Consider the following 20,711-nt stretch of genomic DNA (forward strand, 5'->3'; position numbering starts at 1 on the left):
CCGGCAGGAGCAGAGCCAACCGCGTGTACCTCTCAATATGGAGATCCTCCGTCTCGCCGGTAATGTCTGGGTGCAAAAACGCCATATGATCTCTGATGGCTGACAAAGCAACGCGACTGCCCCCAGCGTCACCCTGAGGTCTATAACCAGTAAAATGCATCATCATATCCAAAAATTGTGCACACGTCATGGATCTAATGTACTAGGGCAGTGCTACGGCCCGTCCATCTACGCGCAGCCCGTACAAAACCTGAACATCCTCCAGCGTGATGGTGGCCTCTCCAGTGGGCAAGTGAAAAGTGTGTGTCTCCGGTCGCCACCGCTCTACCAAGGCCGTGATGAGAGACCAATCAAGCTGCATCCGTCCAAGCTCAAAAATCGTATAGAAGCCCGTAGCCTGTAGACGCGCGACTACGCGGACATGGAAAGGATGCTCCCCGAGAGGCTGCATCGATAGTTCTCCCTCTCATACAAATGAGGACCTATGGTCGCCCTGCAACACTAGTAGCTAATCCTCGGCAGGTCCGGGATGCGCAGGCGAAGGAAAGTCCATGTCGTCTACTATAATTTAAACAAAATTAATTGTGTGTGTTAGCTTAATAAATTAAATAATTAATTATGATTAAAATTGGACTGAATAATTATGTACGGGTTCCAGGCTCGATATTTGAGGCCTGGTAGCATCGAGTTATCCTTAATTATTATGCGTGTTAATTTCAACATTTTTAGAATTGTGCCTGTTAGCTTAATAAATTAAATAAATAATTATGTTTAAAATTGGACTGAATAATTATGTATGGGTTCCAGGCTCGATATTTGAGGCCCGGTAGCACCGAGTTATCCTTAATTATTATGCGTATTAATTTAAACATTTTTAGAATTGTGCATGTTAGCTTAATAAATTAAATAATTAATTATGTTTAAAATTGGACTGAATAATTATGTATGAGTTCCAGGCTCGATATTTAAGGTCCGGTAGCACCGAGTTATCCTTAATTATTATGCGTGTAAATTTCAACATTTTTAGAATTGTGCCTGTTAGCTTAATAAATTAAATAATTAATTATGTTTAAAATTGGACTGAATAATTATGTATGGGTTCCAGGCTCGATATTTGAGGCCCGGTAGCACCGAGGTATCCTTAATTATTATGCGTGTTAATTTCAACATTTTTAGAATTATGCTTGTTAGCTTAATAAATTAAATAATTAATTATGTTTAAAATTGGACTGAATAATTATGTACGGGTTTCAGGCTCGATATTTGAGCCCGGTAGCACCGAGTTATCCTTAATTATTATGCGTGTTAATTTTAACATTTTTAGAATTGTGCCTGTTAGCTTAATAAATTAAATAATTAATTATGTTTAAAATTGGACTGAATAATTATGTATGGGTTCCAGGCTCGATATTTGAGGCCTGGTAGCACCGAGTTATCCTTAATTATTATGCGTGTTAATTTCAACATTAGAATTGTGCCTGTTAGCCTAATAAATTAAATAATTAATTATGTTTAAAATTGGACTGAATAATTATGTACGGGTTCCAGGCTCGATATTTGAGGCCCGGTAGCACCGAGTTATCCTTAATTATTATGCGTGTTAATTTCAACATTTTTAGAATTGTGCCTGTTAGCTTAATAAATTAAATAATTAATTATGTTTAAAATTGGACTGAATAATTATGTACTAGTTCCAGGCTCGATATTTGAGGCCCACTAGCACCGAGTTATCCTTAATTATTATGCGTGTTAATTTCAACATTTTTAGAATTGTGCCTGTTAGCTTAATAAATTAAATAATTAATTATGTTTAAAATTGGACTGAATAATTATGTACGGGTTCCAGGCTCGATATTTGAGGTCCGATAGCACCGAGTTATCCTTAATTATTATGCGTGTTAATTTCAACATTTTTAGAATTGTGCCTATTAGCTTAGTAAATTAAATAATTAATTATGTTTAAAATTAGACTGAATAATTATGTACGGGTTTCAGGCTCGATATTTGAGGCTCGGTAGCACCGAGTTATCCTTAATTATTATGCGTGTTAATTTCAATATTTTTAGAATTGTGCCTGTTAGTTTAATTAATTAAATAATTAATTATGTTTAAAATTGGACTGAATAATTATGTACGAGTTCCAGGTTCGATATTTGAGGCCCGGTAGCACCGAGTTATCCTTAATTATTATGTGTGTTAATTTCAACATTTTTAGAATTGTGCCTGTTAGCTTAATAAATTAAATAATTAATTATGTTTAAAATTAGACCGAATAATTATGTACGGGTTCCAGGCTCAATATTTGAGGCCCGGTAGCAACGAGTTATCCTTAATTATTATGCGTATTAGTTTCAACATTTTTAGAATTGTGCATGTTAGCTTAATAAATTAAATAATTAATTGTGTTTAAAATTGGACTGAATAATTATGTATGGGTTCCAGGCTCGATATTTGAGGACCGGTAGCACCGAGTTATCCTTAATTATTATGCGTGTTAATTTCAACATTTTTAGAATTGTGCTTGTTAGCTTAATAAATTAAATAATTAATTATGTTTAAAATTGGACTGAATAATTATGTATGGGTTCCAGGCTCGATATTTGTGTTAATTTTACAACATATATTAATTTGTTACTTTTGTAAGTTTATTGTTATAAATTAAATAATTAATTTTGTAAAGTGTAATTGGAGTTACTACATACTTAAACTACATAGACTCTACGCTAAAAGGCTCTACATTTTACTACGCTAAAAGGCTCTATATTTTACAACACTAAAAGGCTCTATATTTTACTACACTAAAAGGCTCTATATTTTACTACACTAAAAGGCTATATATTTTATTACGCTAAAAGGTCAATATTACATATAAAAACAACTAACATAAAATACAAATATGAACAACAAACAAAATAAATAATATTAATTTTTTAATAATACAAATAATTTATCAAATTTTAACATTTTTTTGTACCAAAGCTAATAAATCAGTCCGGGTATAAATAAGATACAAATTTAAACACAAACATAACACAAATTAACATGGAAACACATTAAATAATACAAATATGCATGTACTATACGAGTTTCGACATAAACAAAATCGAAATACCTTGATTTATGTTTTTTGAATTTGATTGAAATCGAATTTTTGCACCCGAAAGAAGGAATCCAAAGCTTGTCTTGTATGTGGGACATACACTCCTTGCTCTTTAGGTGACGGGTGGGGCCGATTTTTTTTTTTTAAGTTTGTCGCGGGGTGGCGAAGGGGAGGACCAGAACAATCGAAATTTTTAAAGGAGAAGGGGCTGCGTTCAGTGGTCCAAGGAAGAAGAAGGGGATGCGTTTTATAAAGATAAAACGCAGTATTATACTGCGAATTACAAAAAAAAATAAAGTAAAACGCAATATGGTACTGCGTTTTGCTTTAACGGACTAATTTCCGTTAAAGTAATTCGCTGCGTTTTACTCATTTATGTAACTTTTTTTTAAGCATTAGAAAAGTATTTTTTGTCCAAAAAAAAAAATCAAAAGCGTTTTGGACTCGGCCGAAAATAACAATTACTGTTGAGGGCGGGATCAATCAATCACATTCACTTCAATGGTTGGTTCCACTTCTATTCAAAAGGAAAATCAATATAACAAAATTTTCCCCCTTAAGGAACAAATTAACAGTTATTCTACCACCTTACAACATTGAGCAACATGGAAAGTAGAAATGTCAATTGGCAATACCAATTCTTGTAAACAAATTTAAGAGTAACATTACCACCACACAACACTAGTAAAAATGGGAAGTATAAATCAGCATAGGTTCAACCTTTTCATGTTTTCTGTGGTGATAGGATCTAGGAACATCACCCTTATGGGATGGAGGGATAAGTTGCACCAAGGATAGGAGTGGAGCTAGAATATATAGTTCAAATTCAATTTTATTAACACATCTATTAAATATATATATATATATATATATATATATATATATATATATATATATATATAAAATTAGTAATTTGTGTCCAAAATAATGAAATTACAATTTAAAATTTAAAACTTAAAAAGTTCAAATTCTGAATGGGATTGGAGTAACGGTAAAGTTGTGCATATGACCTATAGGTTATGGGTTTAAACCGAAGAATTGGTCACTAATTCTTACATTATGATAGACTACATCACACCCCCTTGAGGTCTGACTCTTCCTCAAACTCTATATGAATGTGAGATGGTATGTACACCGAACCAAGGACGGGGGTAGAGTACTAATTATAGGTTCGGATGAACCCAGTAACTTTTGCTTAGATCTTATATTTATTATTAACTATATATAAATATTTAACTATAAACCCAGTAACTAAGATATGCTATAAGTTTGATGATAAATTCAGAACTCATAATTTTCAAATCTTGATTTTGCCTCTATATCAAAATATCTTTCTTATAAAGTTTAAATTCTGAATTCACCGCTCCGTCGAAAAACACAGTCTCTTCAATACCTAGCATCATGGTGCAAAGTGGGATAGTGGAATGAAAGGATAGGTGTCAAAATAAGGAGGAAAGGGAAGAGGGACGTGTACCCTATTTTGTAAAGAACGTACACAATGCCTCGCTGTTCACCATGTGATGGCCTTGTGCCTTCGTTCCCATCCTTTCAGTCTTTTTCTTCGTTTCTCTTACTATATATTCACCGTATGCAGCAGTTTAAACATGTAGCATTATTTAATTTGTCTATCACTAAATTGAGTTAGTCCACATATTCAAATTTGAGGTCGAGAAATTATAATAAGGATTCACCTGCCATTATTGAGTTAGTTCACATATTCATATTTGACGTTGTGAAATTTTAATACTATATGTTCAATATACAGATTTTCGAAGAAACAATATCGAATGACACCCTATTTTGTGTTTTTATTATCTTTATGTTGTTGGTACTGCTTTTTAGTATTTCTTTTTTATGGTTTCTCTATTATTACTGTATTTTTTTTTAATAATTCTATAACTATATTTTTCCCGACTCAATAATTTATCGAAAACAGTCTCTTTACCTTCACAAGAAAGGATTAAGGTTGTATGTGTTAAGATCGAAATAATCATGTGTCATACGTAAGCTAGTAAAGTAAACCTTGAACAACGATAAATCAAACAACGAAAGAAAAATATAACAAAAGAGACACTAATATTTAACATGGTTCGGTCAATTGACCTATGTCGGACGGAGATGAGCAATCCACTGTATAAAGAGAGTACAAAATATCGAGAGAACAATCTCACAAAGAGGCAAACACAAGTGACACACTAATACTTGTCCCGAAAAGTTCTTCCCTAAATAAGACTCTCAAACCTCTTATGGTTGTTACTAAATGAGAAGGAATGATCCTTAATTTATAAAAGTCCAACCCCTCAAGCCCTACTTGTGAAATCACTAGTAGTTTATTATTATTATTATTGTGGTTGTTGTTACTATAAGATGTACTTTGTCATGAAAATGAGTTTAAATCTAAAAAGATAATTTTCAAAATCTATACATAAAATTCAAGTTGAAATCCCTGAATACATCCGTACACGCTGCATTAAAACATACATATGCTCCTGTCAACCCTAAAAGCCAACTGGCACGTCCTGATTTAATCCAATAGAGATATCAAATGGGTGCGTGAGGACAAAAAACAGGTCTACGAATTTAAGCCTTCATTCTCCTCTTTGGTCTTTTCCTATCTCCACCTTAATTTCTTTTAGCCTTTCCCCCTCAAAATCCCAACACTACTTAATAAAGTGACTACTCATAACACTACATCACATAACACATTACACTTTCTTTTCTCTTAGCCAAAAACCAAAAAAAAAAAAAAAAGACACCCCTTTTGATTTTCTTGGTTTAGAAAAAAAAAGTATGGATTATGGAATTTTTTCAGATTCAGAATGTAGTAGTGGATGTGAGTCTGGTTGGACTTTGTACTTGGAAAATTCTGTTCTTCCTCCTATGAATTCTTGCAATACCAATAAATTTTCACCATTTTGTGAAGCTGAAAAGAGTGTAAAAACAGAACAAGAAGAAGAAGAGGAGGATTTGTCTATGGTTTCTGATGCATCTTCTGGACCTCCACATTTTAATGAAGAGGATCAAGATTATGGCCACAACAATAATGGCTTCTTTTTTCATGCCCCAATTAATGGCACATTGCCTAAAAATAATCCCAAAAGGCAAAAATCAAAGGAAAAAAAACAGCAAACTTCTGCATTGGATGATACAGCTAGTTCTCCTTTCTTTGATTTCTCAAATGTAAGTTTACCTTTTTTATGCATATTTTTTACTAGCATTAATGGAAGAATGTGACTTTTTTTAAAGTTAACTTTCTTGAGGCTTTTACCTTATTACAGAACAATTTTACTATCACCAATGACACAGCTTCAGTGGATAATGTATTGGACTTTTCACAAGGTTACTCTGCAACTCATTTTCAGGTACTTAACTAGTTCTTGCTATAGATGTAAATTTTGTGTTAACTAATTAGTTGGTGCGGAGCTAGGGTGGCGGAAGGGGTTCATTCGAATGTATTGGACTTAACTAGTTCTTGCTATAAAGGCAGCCTAGTGGACTAAGCTCCCGCTATACATGAGGTCTGGGAAAGGACCGGACCACAAAGGTCTATTATATGCAACCTTACCCTGCATTTATGCGAGAGACTGTTTTCACGGCTCGAACCTATCAAGGCAACACTTTTACCCGTTACGCAAGGTTCCCCTTCGAAATATTACACATTATATATAGTAGAATGGAACCCCTTTGGCTCGTTTGTGTCTTTATTTTTTTATATTCTGAATCCCCTTGGTAAAATTTCTGACTCAGTCTCTGCTAATTAACATTTCTCCATAAAGATTTGATTTGTTATAAGTTTATGTGCTCATCAGTAAATTTGTTTTATGCAGAGGAGATCTGCATATGCATATCAGGAGCAATATGATTTTTTCCAATCATCTCTGTTACCTGGAAACCAATTGCAAGAAAACCAGTTAAGTTCTTGATTTTTTTATTTGAACAAAAAAACTCTAAGTTTTCAGTGCCAAAAAATGAGTTGTTGTTATGTGACTAGTAGGTCATGTGTTCGAGCCGTAAAAACAGTCTCTTGCAGAAATACGGGGTAAGGCTGCGTACAATAGACCTATGTGGTCCATCCCTTTCTGAACCCCGCGCATAGCGGAAGCTTAGTGCACCGGAAGCCCTTTTAGTGCCAAAAAATCAATTTTGAATTTACTAACATTTCTTTGATTTTGATTTGATTTTTATCAGGTGGTTTGAAGGCAAAAGGTGGGGATATTAGCAGCTATCAGTTCTAGCAAATGTTGATGATGTCTGCAGCTAAATGAATGTTTAGAAAGAGGAAAGGAATTGGAGCTCAAAAGAGATTTTTTTTCCTCTTCTTTTTCAATATTTTTTTTTTAATTTTGCTGTCAATGCAGTGGGAAACAACTTGAAATAAGAAGTTGGAATTCCTTTTCCTCTATCTTAGAATTAAGTTTGTTGCAATGAATAGTGAAATATTAGATTTTGACCTCATTGGGAGTAATGGTTACATATTGCTTTTGAACTTCTGCTGAGCAAATTATGTGCAATGCAACCAAGTAAAAATGGCACATCACACCATGGGTTCGTGGAGTCGGCAGAACTCAGTGTTTTCAGCTCGAACTTAATATTTAATACTCATGAGCGAAAACAAGTATATACTGTTAGATATACATTTTAGAATCTACTCTTTCAACTCAGAATCGATTACGTCTAAATTCTGAATGTGCAATAGTATTCAGAACATTGTTCCTCATGGAGCTCCATGCTTTCATTCAACACATAGTGTATTTGTAACATAAATGAAGCTTGAACAAATAGGAAAAAGAAAAAGGGAAAAGGAAAAAAAGAGTGCTGAAATTATTAACTAATCAAGGCAAATCTTGTTGCTTTGTTGACTGTCCTTGATTATCTATAATTGATTGAACATGTCATGAGTTCTCAATCCTATCAAGACATTTAGAGAGGGAGATAGGACAAATTGAACTGTTTAGTCAAGCCAACCAAACCTAGTATTATAATCATGATCCACAACAATAATTCTTTTACTAATTGTTTTCCATTGCTTTGCTAATTTTATAAATAAATAAAAAAGGGGGGACTAGGGGCAAGTATATGATCCTAAGAACCTGTTAAACAAAAAAAAAAAGATTAGGACTTCTTGAAATTCATCTTTAAAATTGAGCAAAATATTGGAAAATAGGCTACTATAATGTGGCCAAAACCTAGACAAGAATCAACTTGATGCATTAATTTCAAGATATAAATATTTCATATTATAATGGGTTGTTCAAAAGGATTCATCTGTCCTTCAATTAAATATTCTGTTTTTTTCTTAGATATTCAGGTTCAAATTAAGTGCCCATAGATTTGTTGATTTTGCTTCCTAGTAATTCTTATTATGGATATTATCACTTTTAGTTCGCGCCAGAAACTATTTATATTTGATAACCGAAAAAGTATATAAAGCTTATATAATTTTGTATATAATATACAAAATGTATATATATTTTTTATATATTTTTCAGATACTATTTTTACAGCGACTATATAGTATCATTTATCCTTCAAAAAATCATAGGTTAATAGATAGAGGAAAAAATGCAAATGGATGACAATGAAAATGTTACAAGGGTAATGGGCAGTCAGAAAAGTACAGAAATGAGTGGGAAATTCCAAAAATAATGTCGGAATATTTCATATGTTACTTCAAGACCCTTTTTTAAGTGCAGAGATCCTGCCTGAGATCTTCCTGACCCAATGCTACATGCCATTTTTATTATAATATTAGCCTCTTTATAAATTATTTAAGCTATAGTATGTTTGCCCCCTCAATTCTGTCTCCTTTGAAGGTGTCATTGGACTTGAAGTCATACACAATTATATGCTCGTTCTTTCATTTCTTTAGTCTTTGGACTGATCCCAGTCAAATTCTATTTCTAAAAAAAGAAATTGAGGAAGTGATTAGTATCATGCATTTTCAAGAACTATGACACAAGTATTCCTCAAGCGCAACACTGGTCATGTTCAGAGATAGATCCAAAATTTTAATTCTATTGGTTCAAAATTTTGGTTTCAACCACTAAACCCACACCTTGTTTGGTTCATAGCTCATTTTTTTCAGCAAGTTTAGTGAATTTTTACACTGAAAATTCAGATCTAGCTAGAATAAAAATTATGCGTTTAATTGAACCTATAACTAAGTTGTTGGATCCGCCCGTGATCATGTTTAATAGCTTACTAATGAGAGTCGTCCAAGTAGCGGAAGAAAATGGAAAGAAGTAAAAACTCTTAACACTGAATGTTTTAATTTTACCTTCTATTATACTGTAGGGTTATTCATACTCTTGTTGTTAGCAAATTGTTTCATATTTGCACTTGACTTAGGGAACTATAATATAGAATGAATGGACTCCATGTGTCAAAATACTTTAGGAAAAAATGTGCAAATTTGCATGCCCTTATTTTTTGAGATGATTAAAAATTACCTTCCATAATACTTTTAGGTTAGAACTCCGTTAAAATTAAGGGCAAGTATGAGACTGTTTGCTAATGACAAGAATATGAATGAATATGAAATAAAACTTAAGATCATTTCATTTTTACCCTTTTCCCACAAAATAAAGATAAAGAAAGGATATGGATAGGCTATGGTTATTGACAGTCAATTATGGTACAGAGGAATCAAGAAAGTATGGGGCAAAACATTTTTGCCTTACCAACTGCCATCAAAACAAAGCCTTGAATTCAATCCCTTTTGATTGGCCTGTGGTGTTACTGAATTTTCACCTAAGGTTGTTTCCAATTCTCATGACAACAGTGTTCTTCTCCCAATAAAACTGTACATAGTTTCCAGTCCTTAACTTTTTGCCATATTTTCACTTTGTCAGGTCCCCAGTCATGTGTTATATAACAGTAAGGGTGAACATGCACAAAAGTGTACTTAAAATTCAGCCTTTAAATCAACCCCACCACCACCGTAGTGAGAGGTCGATTTAGGATTTTAGTTCTATGGGTTCAGCATTTAAACTTATGAGTTCATATCTACTATTTATTGTAATTTTAATTGTTTTTCACACATAAATTTATCATTCGCAACGAATGTACTGGATTCAATTGAACCCGATAATTGTATAGTGCATCCGCCCTGACTGCAGTAACTTAAATTGCAGTAACAAGGCATGGATCTATCTTCCTGCTAAGCTTTACTGTTTTCCCCCCTCAAGTTGCCCATGATTTTTCAGAGTGCTGTGTAGGAAGAGGATAATGCACTTGATCCCAAAAGTAAGTAAATTGTGCTTGTTTACTTTGTATTTTTCTTTCTTTTTTACTACATTATAGATGAGAATTTCGCCGGTGTGAGTTTGCGCACATAGCCCATCGGTCCTAAGACGAAAAAAAGGAGGGTTGTGTTGCTTCCAAACGCACATGCAAGTATATATGGTCGTACAAGTAATAAAATGATAAGTCGAGTATCGAACCCATATAGACTTGTATCAATTATCCACTAAATTCACCAACATTGTTATTCAGTCCAGCCAATTCGAGTTCAAAAGTGTAATTATACTAAACAATAATTCTAAGTAGTAACTAAATTATCAAGCAGTAAAATGGTTGTTGTGTATTTGGTAGAGACAAATATTCTAGGGTTGTGATCGATTCACCAATTCTATTGTGTTCTAGTTAACTTTCTCTTTCATACATTTCACTCATGATGGCTGGTTAATCGAACAATTGCTCTTATAACCTTCTCCCAAAGTACTACTCGCCTATTCAAAATAGATTAATGCCTATATTCGTATGAAATCAATCTATTAAGAGCGCATTAAGATTACAATATTAATTAAGCACGGTGACTAGGTATATTGCTATCCTAACCACAAATTCGCCCCCCCCCCCCTCAAAATTAAGATCGTGCTCTCTTCAATTCTTCTCTAATCTAAACATGGCTTTACCAAGCATAGCATAGATAGAAAATAGAACCTAGCTGCTAGCCAGACAATTAAGCAATTAATCACAGAATTAAAAAAATAACCATATATTGGTGAATTATAATCAAGGTTAAGCCAACGTCAAACAATAATATTCATGGCTAAATCACAACCCCAGAACTATGGGTTTTAGCCACTCTTGATAGTATCAAACAAATTCATAAGTGTGGATAATTAAAAATACTAAGAAAAGATGAAGAAATCTGAGATATCCTTGCTCTCCAATATTCATCGTGTGTAATTTCTCTTCAAAGTCGCATCTCCTCCCTCACAAAAGTCACGTTCTCCCCCACAAAAGTGAGTTTAAAGACTATTTATATGGGATAGGGTTAGCATGGAGTGAAATAATATAAGCCCACTTCGAAACAACCTTTTTAGGTTAGCTCGTTCGCTCTCTTGTGCGCACGCGAGAGTGAACGAGCAAAGTTCTTCTCTTTTTCTTTTTCTTCTAGGTATCTCGTGCACTTCCATACCTTTTGCTATACTTCACTATTTTTTTCCAAGCTTTTACTCAGTAGCTCGTTCACTCTCTCGTGTGCACGCGAGAGTGAACGAGCAAAGTCCTTCTTTTGTCTTTTGGTCCCGAATCAACTTCTTTTGCTCACATTTCGTCCAACTTGCTCCAACACATAAGAATGCACGTAATGAGCATAATTCACTACAAAAACTCATGTAACCTACCGTATTCCCACAAGCTATGAGATGAAAGTGCACCGACAAATATGCATTTTTGGCCATTTATCAATACCCCACACTTAAACTCTTGCTCGTCCTCGAGCAACTTTCTTCATTTTACAACAACACGATCTTTTTAAACAACTCTCATAAATCATCATACCAAGAATATTTAAAATAAACTAAGTACAATAGTGTAACATCCTCACCTCAAGATTTGACTTACAAGCACCACGCATTTTTCACAACCCGCTCACTTACTCTAACACAGAGATCAACGATATTACCTTTCCTTTATGAATCAAGTGCCCGCACATAACAAAAGAGAGTAGTTCCACACACATAAAATTCAAAAATAATTAGGAACTCAATATAGAAAGAATTCACTCACTCTCAGAAACAACATTCATATGCCATAAAAGATGAACCATAGGCTTGTCCGTAGTGTACTACTCTACTAATCGAGCTCATTCAGTCAAGGATCAATTAGGACTTTATTTTGTTGTAATGTAGGGTGCGGGATGGGTAGGATACATTTAGATATACGAGTGACTACACCTCCCTAAGCACTTTAATACATACACTTTAACATTTAAAACCCCACACTTATGTTAAACCATAACTCCACCTTCACATCAATATATATTAACTCCATACTTCTTTAAGCACAATTACATCAAGAGTTACAACTATCAAGGAATATTTTTCACAATCATGTAATTTTTTTTTCTTTTTCAATTCAAGTAAAAGTCAAACCAACCACCCCACACTTTAACTACACAGTTCATAACAATTCAAGTGCTCATAAGAGGTGAAAAGGTTCAAATAGATGGTTAATTCAAATAACTGGGTAAGGCTTGTAATGTTGTTTCCAAAGAAACGAGATTACTGGCTCAAAGGGTTAGCTACGATACATAACAATTAGGCAGGTAAAATATATAACTGGTTCAACTAAAAAATGCTTATATCACTTCCAAGACTGAACAAAACTACTATTTCGCTTTGCAAATATACGGGGCAAGTTCTATACATCAAATGCAATGCACAGAATGACATAAACAAATCTCTCACACACATGATATATAACTCACTCAAGATTAGACTCATCAAGACACTCTAGTCAAAGAAATTAAGCAAAGTTAAGATCATACAATTTAAGGTACTTATACAAGAGTCAAAAACTGAGCCTAAGGGTCACAACCAAAGTACTCACTATTCTCAAGGTATAACAAAGTCGAGATATTGCTTCAATTCCAGTCACAGCACACTGGCTCCTACGTAGTCCTAAAAAAAATATAACTAACTTCACCTGGTTCAAACAAAATCCTTGGAAAACAACCGCATCACAAAGAAAAACCAAGGGAGAATTATTACACTACCTAACAAAAGAAAATATTTTTGTCTATTTTTATGGTCTTCTAAATGAGGAGGGGGACCGGGATATAGCGCTAGGGGACTTGGGGCATTCGGAGAATCTCCTAGATTTTAGGTATTGCAGGCGCATTAAGGTGGAGGAGATCGTGGGGGCTTTGCGTAAGATGAGTAGGGGTAGAACGACCGGGCCAGATGAAATTCCGATTGAGTTTTGGAAGTGTGTGGGTAGAGCAGGATTGGAATGGCTGATTGGGTTGTTCAATGTAATTTTTAGGACAAAGAGGATGCCGGAGGAATAGAGGTCGAGTACAGTGGTACCGTTGTACAAGAACAAAGGTGATATCCATTGTTGTAACAATTATAGGGGTATCAAGTTACTTAGCCATACCATGAAAATCTGGGAGAGGGTGGTGGAGGTGAGGGTGAGGAAGACGACGTCTATATCCGACAATCAGTTTGGGTTCATGCCGAGCCGCTCCACTACAGAAGCTATCCACCTTATTAGGAGGTTGGTGGAATAGTACAGGGATAAGAAGAAGGATCTGCACATGGTGTTTATTGACTTGGAGAAAGCGTATGATAAGGCTCCTAGGGAGGTGCTCTGGAGATGTCTTGAGGCGAAGGGCATACCGGTAGCCTACATACGAGCGATCAAGGACATGTATGATGGAGATAAGACTAAGGTTAGGACTGTGGGAGGTGACTCAGATCATTTTCCGGTTGTTATGAGATTACACCAAGGCTCTGCGCTTAGCCCGTTCTTATTTGCCTTGGTGATGGATGCTTTGACACACCATATTCAAGGGGAGGTGTCACGGTGTATGTTATTTGCTGATGACATAGTTTTAATTGACGAGACGAGGGCCGGTGTTACCGAGAGATTGGAGATTTGGAGACAGACTCTCGAGTCTAAGGGTTTCAAATTGAGCAGGTCTAAGACAGAGTACCTGGAGTGCAAGTTTAGCGCTGAGTCGAGGGAAGTAGGCGGGGACGTGAGGCTTGGGTCACAGGTCATCCCTAAGAGAGATAGCTTAAAGTACCTTGGGTCGATGATTCAGGGGGACGGAGAGATCGACGAGGATGTCACTCACCGCATAGGGGCGGGTTGGATGAAATAGAGGCTTGCATCTGGAGTCTTGTGTGACAAGAAAGTGCCACCGATACTCAAAGGTAAGTTTTATAGAGTTGTGGTTCGGCCAGCCATGTTGTATGGGGAAGAGTGTTGGCCGGTTAAGAACTCTCATATCCAGAGGATGAAAGTAGCAGAGATGCGGATGCTGAGGTGGATGTGCGGGCACACTAGGTTAGACAAGATTAGGAATAAAGATATTCGGAGGAAGGTGGGCATCGCCCCTGTGGATGACAAGATATGGGAAGCGAGGCTCAGATGGTTCGGGCACGTGCAAAGGAGAAGCCTTGATGCACCGGTGAGGAGGTGTGAGCGGCTGGCCGTGGTGGGTGAGAGAAGAGGTAGAGAGAGACCTAAGAAGTATTGGGGAGATGTGATCATGCAGGACATGGTACAACTGCAGATTTCCGAGGACATGGACCTTGATAGTAAGGCCTGGAGGTCAAGCATTAGGGTTGTAGGATAGGGGTAGTAAAGCTTTCCTTACTTCATACCGGGGGTGAGGCGGGATTGGATTAGGGTTGATCTTAGATGGCTTGCAGTTTATGTTGAACCCACACTATTCTTGTTGTTTATCTTAGCCCCGGGCCTTAGATTCTGGTTACTGTTATTGCATGTCATTCATCTTTTGGTTTTTATGCTTCTGTTACTATTACGGTTTCTACTAGAGTTACTAATGAATTCTCTTTTCTTGTTTTTTTTATTTATTTTTTTCTTGTTTTTTATTTTATTTTCGTCTTTTTGAGCCGAGGGTCTATCGGAAATAGCATCTCTGCCCCTATCGGGTAGGGGTAAGGTCTGTGTACACATTACCCTCCCCAAACCCCACTATGTGGGATTTTACGAGGTAGTTATTGTTGTTGTTGTTGTTGTTTGTCTATTTTTCTTTCAACTTAAATCCCTCAAGAAACCTGTCGAATGAGATCCATCATCAGGAGAATTTTCCAATTTTTCTACTTTTTTTTTGTTTTTTTTAAAACAAAAACTACTACACTCAGAACAAATACTACAACTAAGCTAAGATAGCACAGAAAATCACACAGATAATCTCCTCACACCACACTTAAAATTGTGCAGTGTCCTCAATGCACACTACAAATAATAAGAGGGTAAAAGAGACTCCCTGGTAGGCCAAAGGTCGAAGAATTAGCAGCTCACGGGATACTCAGACTTCTCCCAAGTATAATCCTTTATGTGGCCACCTCACACTTAGTTATCACCATCTAACTCAATTTTTCACTATTCCAATGACTTTGTTTCCTATGCTTATCATCCTACAAAATCAAAACAAACACTACAAAATAATATAATAAAAATAAAAATAAAAGAAAGTAGTAAAGTTGGGTTGCCTCCCAACAAGCGCCTGATTTAATGTCGCGGCATGACGCAGGGCCTCGTTTACTCATAAGCAAGTGCAACATTGGTCTTCTCACTATCAATTATTCCTCCCCAATAGTGCTTGACTCTGTGTCCATTCACTAAAAATTTCTTTTCACCATTTAAAGCATGCAACTCAATTGCACCATACGGAGTGACTCTCACCACCTCAAACGGGACTGACCATCTCGATTTTAACTTCCCGGGAAATAACTTGAGCCTAGAATTGAATAATAATACATGTTGGCCTGCCTCGAAGTGACGTGGCTTGATACGCTTGTCATGCCATATTTTCGTTTTCTCTTTGTACAGCTTAGCATTTTCATAAGAGTACAACCCGAACTCATCTAACTCATTCAACTGAAACAGTCTCTTCTCACCTGCGGTTGCAAGGTCCATATTCAACTTTTTAATGGCCCAGTACGCTTTGTGTTCAAGTTCAATAGGCAAGCGACATGCCTTTCCATAAACAAGCTTATACGGCGACGCCCCAATTGGCGTTTTGTATGCAATTCTATACGCCCACAAGGCATCATCTAACTTTGCAGCCCAATCCTTCCTATTCACACTCACCGTCTTCTCTAAGATTTGCTTTATTTCTCTGTTAGACACCTTAGCTTGTCCACTTGTTTTAGAATGATATGCTGGGGCAACTCTATGGCAGACTCCATATTTAGCTAGAAGGTTATTCAACAACCGATTGCTAAAATGTGTCCCTTCATCACTAATCAAGGCACCGGAGTCCCAAACCTCGAGAATATGTTCTTTTTCACAAATGCAACTACTACCATGGCATCATTTGTTGGCAATGCGACCGCCTCTATCCATTTTGACACGTACTCAACTGCTAGCAAAATGTATTTTTTTCCTCTAGACAATGGGAATGGTCCCATAAAATCTATTCCCCATACATAAAAAATCTCGATCTCCAAGATGTTATTCAAAGGCATCTCATGCCTCCTTATGATTGTTCTTGTTCTTTGACATTGGTCACACTTCTTAAAAAATGCATGGGCATCCTTGAATAATGTTGGCTAAAAGAAACCGAATTGTAATACCTTTGCAGCTGTTCTATCGCCTCCTTTAAGGCTCACATAAGGTGATGCATGACAATCATACAACATTGATTCCACCTCCTTTTCTGAAATGCATCTCCTCATCAACTGATCAGCACATTGCTTGTACAAGTATGGCTCATCCCAACAGTAGAAGTTCACATCATGTAGAAATCTCTTTCTAGCTTGAGATTCAATTTCAGGAGGAAATACCCCACTTACAAAATAGTTCACATAGTCCGCATACCATGGGGGAGGGTCTTAGGTGATAGCAAAAAGTTGCTCATCAGGAAATGCTTCTTTAATTTGTCCACCCTCCTCCACGTGGTCATGATTTTCCAGCCTTGATAGATGGTCAGCTACTTGGTTCTCTGTGCCCTTTCGATCTCATATTTCGACATCAAATTCCTACAACAACAAAACCAAGTGCATCAATCTAGCCTTAGATTCCTTTTTTTGTAAATAGATACCTGATTGCTGCATGATCGGTATGGACTATGACTTCCAAGTATGCCCGAAATTTCTCAAAGGCCCACACAACGGCTAACAACCCTTTTTCAGTATTGGTGTAATTTAGTTGTGTATTATCCAGAGTCTTACTTGCATAGTAGATGGAATAAAACACCTTGTCTTTCCTCTGGCCTAGCACTGCCCCAATAGCATGGTCACTTGCATCACACATAAGTTCAAATGGCAAGGACCAATCCGGTACCGCAATAATGAGGGAAGCCACCAACTTCTTTTTAAGCTCTTCAAATGCCTTCAGGAAGGTGTCATTAAAATTGAAAGTTACATCCTTTTCAAGCAACCTGCAAAAAGGAGTAGCAATTTTTGAAAAATCATTTATAAAGCGTCGATAGAACCCCACGTGTCCCAAGAAACTTTGGACACCCTTCACTGAAATGGGTGGAGGTAATTTTTCAACCGCCTCCACCTTAGCCTTATCAACTTCAATACCGCTTCTAGACACGTTGTGACCCAACACGATGCCTTCATGTACCATAAAATGGCATTTTTCCCAATTCAACACTAGATTTGTTTCTTCACAACGGGCTAACACCTTGATCAAATTCTTAAAATAGTCGTCATAAGAAGACCCAAAGGCAGAAAAATCATACATAAAGACTTCCATAAATTTTTCCACCATAACAGTGAAAGTAGCCATCATGCATCTCTAGAAAGTGGCTGGAGCATTACAAAGACCAAACAGCATACGCTTGAAGGCGAAAGTGCCATAAGGACAAGTAAAAGTGGTCTTCTCCTGATCCTCTAGGCATATGACAATTTGGTTGTATCTCGAATAACCATCAAGAAAATAATAATATTCATTCCCCACCAATCTGTCCAACATTTGATCAATGAATGGAAGTGGAAAGTGGTCCTTGCGGGTTGCTTTGTTGAGACTTCTGTAATCAATGCAAACTCTTCATCCTGTCACGGTGCGAGTAGAAATTAGCTCATTTTTCTCATTCTCTACTACAGTCATCCCCCCTTTTTTGGGCACATATTGCACTAGGCTTACCCCAGTTGCTGTTAGAGATAGGAAAGATGATACCTGCATTGAGCCACTTAATTACTTCCTTCTTCATGACCTTTTTCATAATGGGATTTAATCTCATTTGGTGCTTAACACTGGGGCGGTCCGTCTTCCAAAATGATTTTATGCATGTAAAACGATGGACTGATTCCCTTAATGTCAGCAATTGTCCACCCAATAGCCTTTTTATGTTCGTGAAGTAGTCTGAGCAATTTTTCTTCTTGTATATTAGTCAAGACAGATGACATAATCATTGACAATGTCTCAGAGTTCCCTAAATAAGCATAGCACAGATGCGCTGGAAAAGGGCTTAAGTTCTAGCTTTGGAACTTCTTCAATAGATGGCTTAGGAGGAGTCAGAGTGACAGGCATGTCCAACTCCTCAAATCACCCAAAACCAGGGACATAACTACAAGACATGTCAAGTACTTGCTCAATTTCTCCAATCATTTCATCTTCACTGTCTTCTTCATCCCCAATCAAAGCTCTTTGAAAAGTGTGTATGGGGCTCATATAAGGCACCAATGACATAGCATCACTTTCTACCACAGAAATCATGGATATCTCATCATAGTGGGCTGGCAATATGAGTTCTTTATATACCTCCACTCAATCACCTACTCTCATCGTCATCTTTCCTTTGCATATATCAATAATAGCTCGGCTCGTGGCTAAGAATGGATGCCCCAAAATAAATGGGACTTCCTGATCAGGCTCGCAGTCCAAGATAATGAAATCATCATGGAATATGAAAGAACCAACTTGAACTAACATATCTTCAATCACTCCTTCAGGATGAGCAAGGGAGCGATCAACCAACTGTAAGATTACCATTGTTGGGCGTGGCTCACCCAACCCTAACTGTCTGAACATAGATAGCAACATCAAATTGATGATCGCTCCAAGATCACACAAAGCTCGTCCGACTGCATGCTTACCAATCGAGATTTGGATAGTGAAACTACTTGGATCCTTCAATTTCTGAGGTAGATTGCTTTGAATTCTTGAGCTACATTCCTCAGTGAGTGCCACGGTCTCGAACTCGGTCAACCTCCTTTTATTTGCTACTATGTCCTTGATGTATTTTGCATATTTGGCCACTTCTTGCAGGATGTCTACCAGTGGAATATTAATTTGTACCTGCTTCAAAATATCACGAAACTTTGTATGTGCGACATTATCCTTCACTTTCTGCAATCTTTGAGGGAATGGAGGTGGTTGCCTCACAAGTATTGGTGGGGGTTGCTTAGCCACCGCCTCTTCAGCTGGCTTCTCTACCTCCTTTGATTTTTCTAATTTTGACTCTATAGTGGCCGACTTCTCATTAAAGGTCACTTGTTTTCTCTTTTTCAACTGGACTTCTTCTAATTGTCTCCCATTCTTGATTGACACGGCATTAATAGATGCCTTAGGATTAACCTCAGTGTCGCTTGGAAGATTTCCAATTGGTCGAGTATTTTGGGCACTGGCACTTTGTCCCATTTGTCGCTCCAAATTTCTCATCGCTGCTGCTTGGTCCTACTAGTCAACCATTAATTTTTTTATCATCTCTGCTATTTGGGCTTGCTGGTCAGCCATTAATTTCTTCATCATCTCTTTAAAGTGATTAGTTTGCTTGTTGTTCAATCTGCGGTGGTCTATATTGTTATTAAGGTGCGTGTGACCTGTACTGATTCTGAGCACCTTGGTTTCCAACCCAAGAGAAGTTTGGGTGGTTACTCCAGTTAGGTTTATAAGTGTTCCCATACTGGTTTGTTTGGCCCCTATTTGCATTACCCACAAAACAGATAGACTTTGGATTAACTGAGCATAAGTTGCTCGTATGACCTTCTCCACATACTTCACAAAACACTTGAACATGTTGAACTGTTGTTAATAACTAAGGTCATCTGATTGACTTGATTTGTCAATGTGGAAATCTGCACTGATAATACAGAGACGACATCTAGCTCGAGAACCCCTGCAGATTTTTGCACTGTGTGTCTGCCCATCTCTCCTTGCCAATCAGGATTTCTTTTGGAGAATTTATTCATAACACATATATCTCATCAAAGCTTTTCTCCAATACTTGACCTCTAGCTGCAACATCTACCACAATCTTTGTCTTGGGATGTAGCCCTTCTATGAAAGTGTGAGCTAACGCTTCGTTTGTCTAATTGTGATGAGGGCAGTCTCTGAGCAACCACTTGAACCTCTCCCAAGCTGAGTATAAAGACTCTCTTACTTTCTGTTTGAAGGCGACTATCTCACTTTTGATTTGTGCAGTTTTCCCTGAAGGGAAGGACCTTGCCAAAACTTTCCTTGCCAGATCGTTCCATGATATAATAGAATTAGCCGATTCTGCCTTCAGTCATCGCTTTGCTTAGCCCAACAGAGAGAATAGGAAAAGTGTGAGCCTCGCATAGTCTGGAGTGACTCCTTAGTGATATAAGTATCACTAATCTCCAAGAAGTTCAGGATATGTTGTTGTGAATCCTCGTGTGGAAGACCCATAAACTGCCAATTCGTATGT

The 20,711-nt window shown here is 36.8% G+C and overlaps 3 protein-coding genes and 1 non-coding gene across 6 annotated transcripts; 2 read left to right on the forward strand and 2 right to left on the reverse strand.

The window, feature by feature from the left end:
- Window positions 1–5,618: 5,618 nt before the first annotated feature.
- On the forward strand, window positions 5,619–7,782 carry LOC107759064 (protein SOB FIVE-LIKE 5). Of its 3 annotated transcripts, XM_016576934.2 has the most exons (5): window positions 5,619–6,280; window positions 6,379–6,462; window positions 6,928–7,010; window positions 7,095–7,139; window positions 7,289–7,782. In XM_016576934.2, the coding sequence occupies exons 1-5, from the start codon at window positions 5,891–5,893 to the stop codon at window positions 7,317–7,319; spliced, it is 633 nt and encodes a 210-aa protein (XP_016432420.1). In that variant the 5' UTR covers window positions 5,619–5,890; the 3' UTR covers window positions 7,320–7,782. The 3 variants fall into 3 exon arrangements, with proteins under 3 accessions (XP_016432420.1, XP_075110369.1, XP_016432421.1); XM_016576935.2 differs by lacking the exon at window positions 7,095–7,139 and having other exon boundaries at window positions 5,622–6,280; XM_075254268.1 differs by lacking the exons at window positions 6,928–7,010; window positions 7,095–7,139 and having other exon boundaries at window positions 5,621–6,280.
- Window positions 7,783–15,628: 7,846 nt separating this feature from the next.
- Window positions 15,629–18,757, reverse strand: LOC107759061 (uncharacterized). The gene is made up of 3 exons (XM_075253180.1): window positions 18,591–18,757; window positions 17,133–17,471; window positions 15,629–16,262 (listed from the first exon to the last, which is right to left on the reverse strand). Exons 1-3 carry the CDS (start codon window positions 18,755–18,757, stop codon window positions 15,629–15,631), a joined length of 1,140 nt encoding a protein of 379 aa, XP_075109281.1.
- A 51-nt stretch (window positions 18,758–18,808) lies between these two features.
- On the reverse strand, window positions 18,809–19,681 carry LOC107759060 (uncharacterized). The gene has a single exon (XM_016576931.1). It carries the CDS (start codon window positions 19,679–19,681, stop codon window positions 18,809–18,811), a length of 873 nt encoding a protein of 290 aa, XP_016432417.1.
- A 671-nt stretch (window positions 19,682–20,352) lies between these two features.
- On the forward strand, window positions 20,353–20,459 carry LOC142181340 (small nucleolar RNA R71). The gene has a single exon (XR_012710007.1). It is a non-coding gene; the product is annotated as a small nucleolar RNA R71 (small nucleolar RNA).
- The last annotated feature ends 252 nt before the right edge of the window (window positions 20,460–20,711 follow it).

The sequence above is a fragment of the Nicotiana tabacum genome, chromosome 5, assembly GCF_000715075.1.
Source record: "Nicotiana tabacum cultivar K326 chromosome 5, ASM71507v2, whole genome shotgun sequence".
Lineage (NCBI taxonomy): Eukaryota > Viridiplantae > Streptophyta > Magnoliopsida > Solanales > Solanaceae > Nicotiana > Nicotiana tabacum.

Coding starts and splice junctions, on each gene's coding strand:
- LOC107759061 (XM_075253180.1), bottom strand. CDS start 18,757: ATGATTTCTGTGGTAGAAAGTGATGCTATGTCATTGGTGCCTTATATG. Junction 17,472..18,590: donor AGTTATGTCCCTGGTTTTGG/GTGATTTGAGGA, acceptor TCCTTTTTGCAG/GTTGCTTGAAAAGGATGTAA. Junction 16,263..17,132: donor ACCGATCATGCAGCAATCAG/GTATCTATTTAC, acceptor AGTCTGCCATAG/AGTTGCCCCAGCATATCATT.
- LOC107759060 (XM_016576931.1), bottom strand. CDS start 19,681: ATGGGACAAAGTGCCAGTGCCCAAAATACTCGACCAATTGGAAATCTT.
- LOC107759064 (XM_016576934.2), top strand. CDS start 5,891: ATGGATTATGGAATTTTTTCAGATTCAGAATGTAGTAGTGGATGTGAG. Junction 6,281..6,378: donor CTTTCTTTGATTTCTCAAAT/GTAAGTTTACCT, acceptor ACCTTATTACAG/AACAATTTTACTATCACCAA. Junction 7,011..7,094: donor AACCAATTGCAAGAAAACCA/GTTAAGTTCTTG, acceptor TGTGACTAGTAG/GTCATGTGTTCGAGCCGTAA.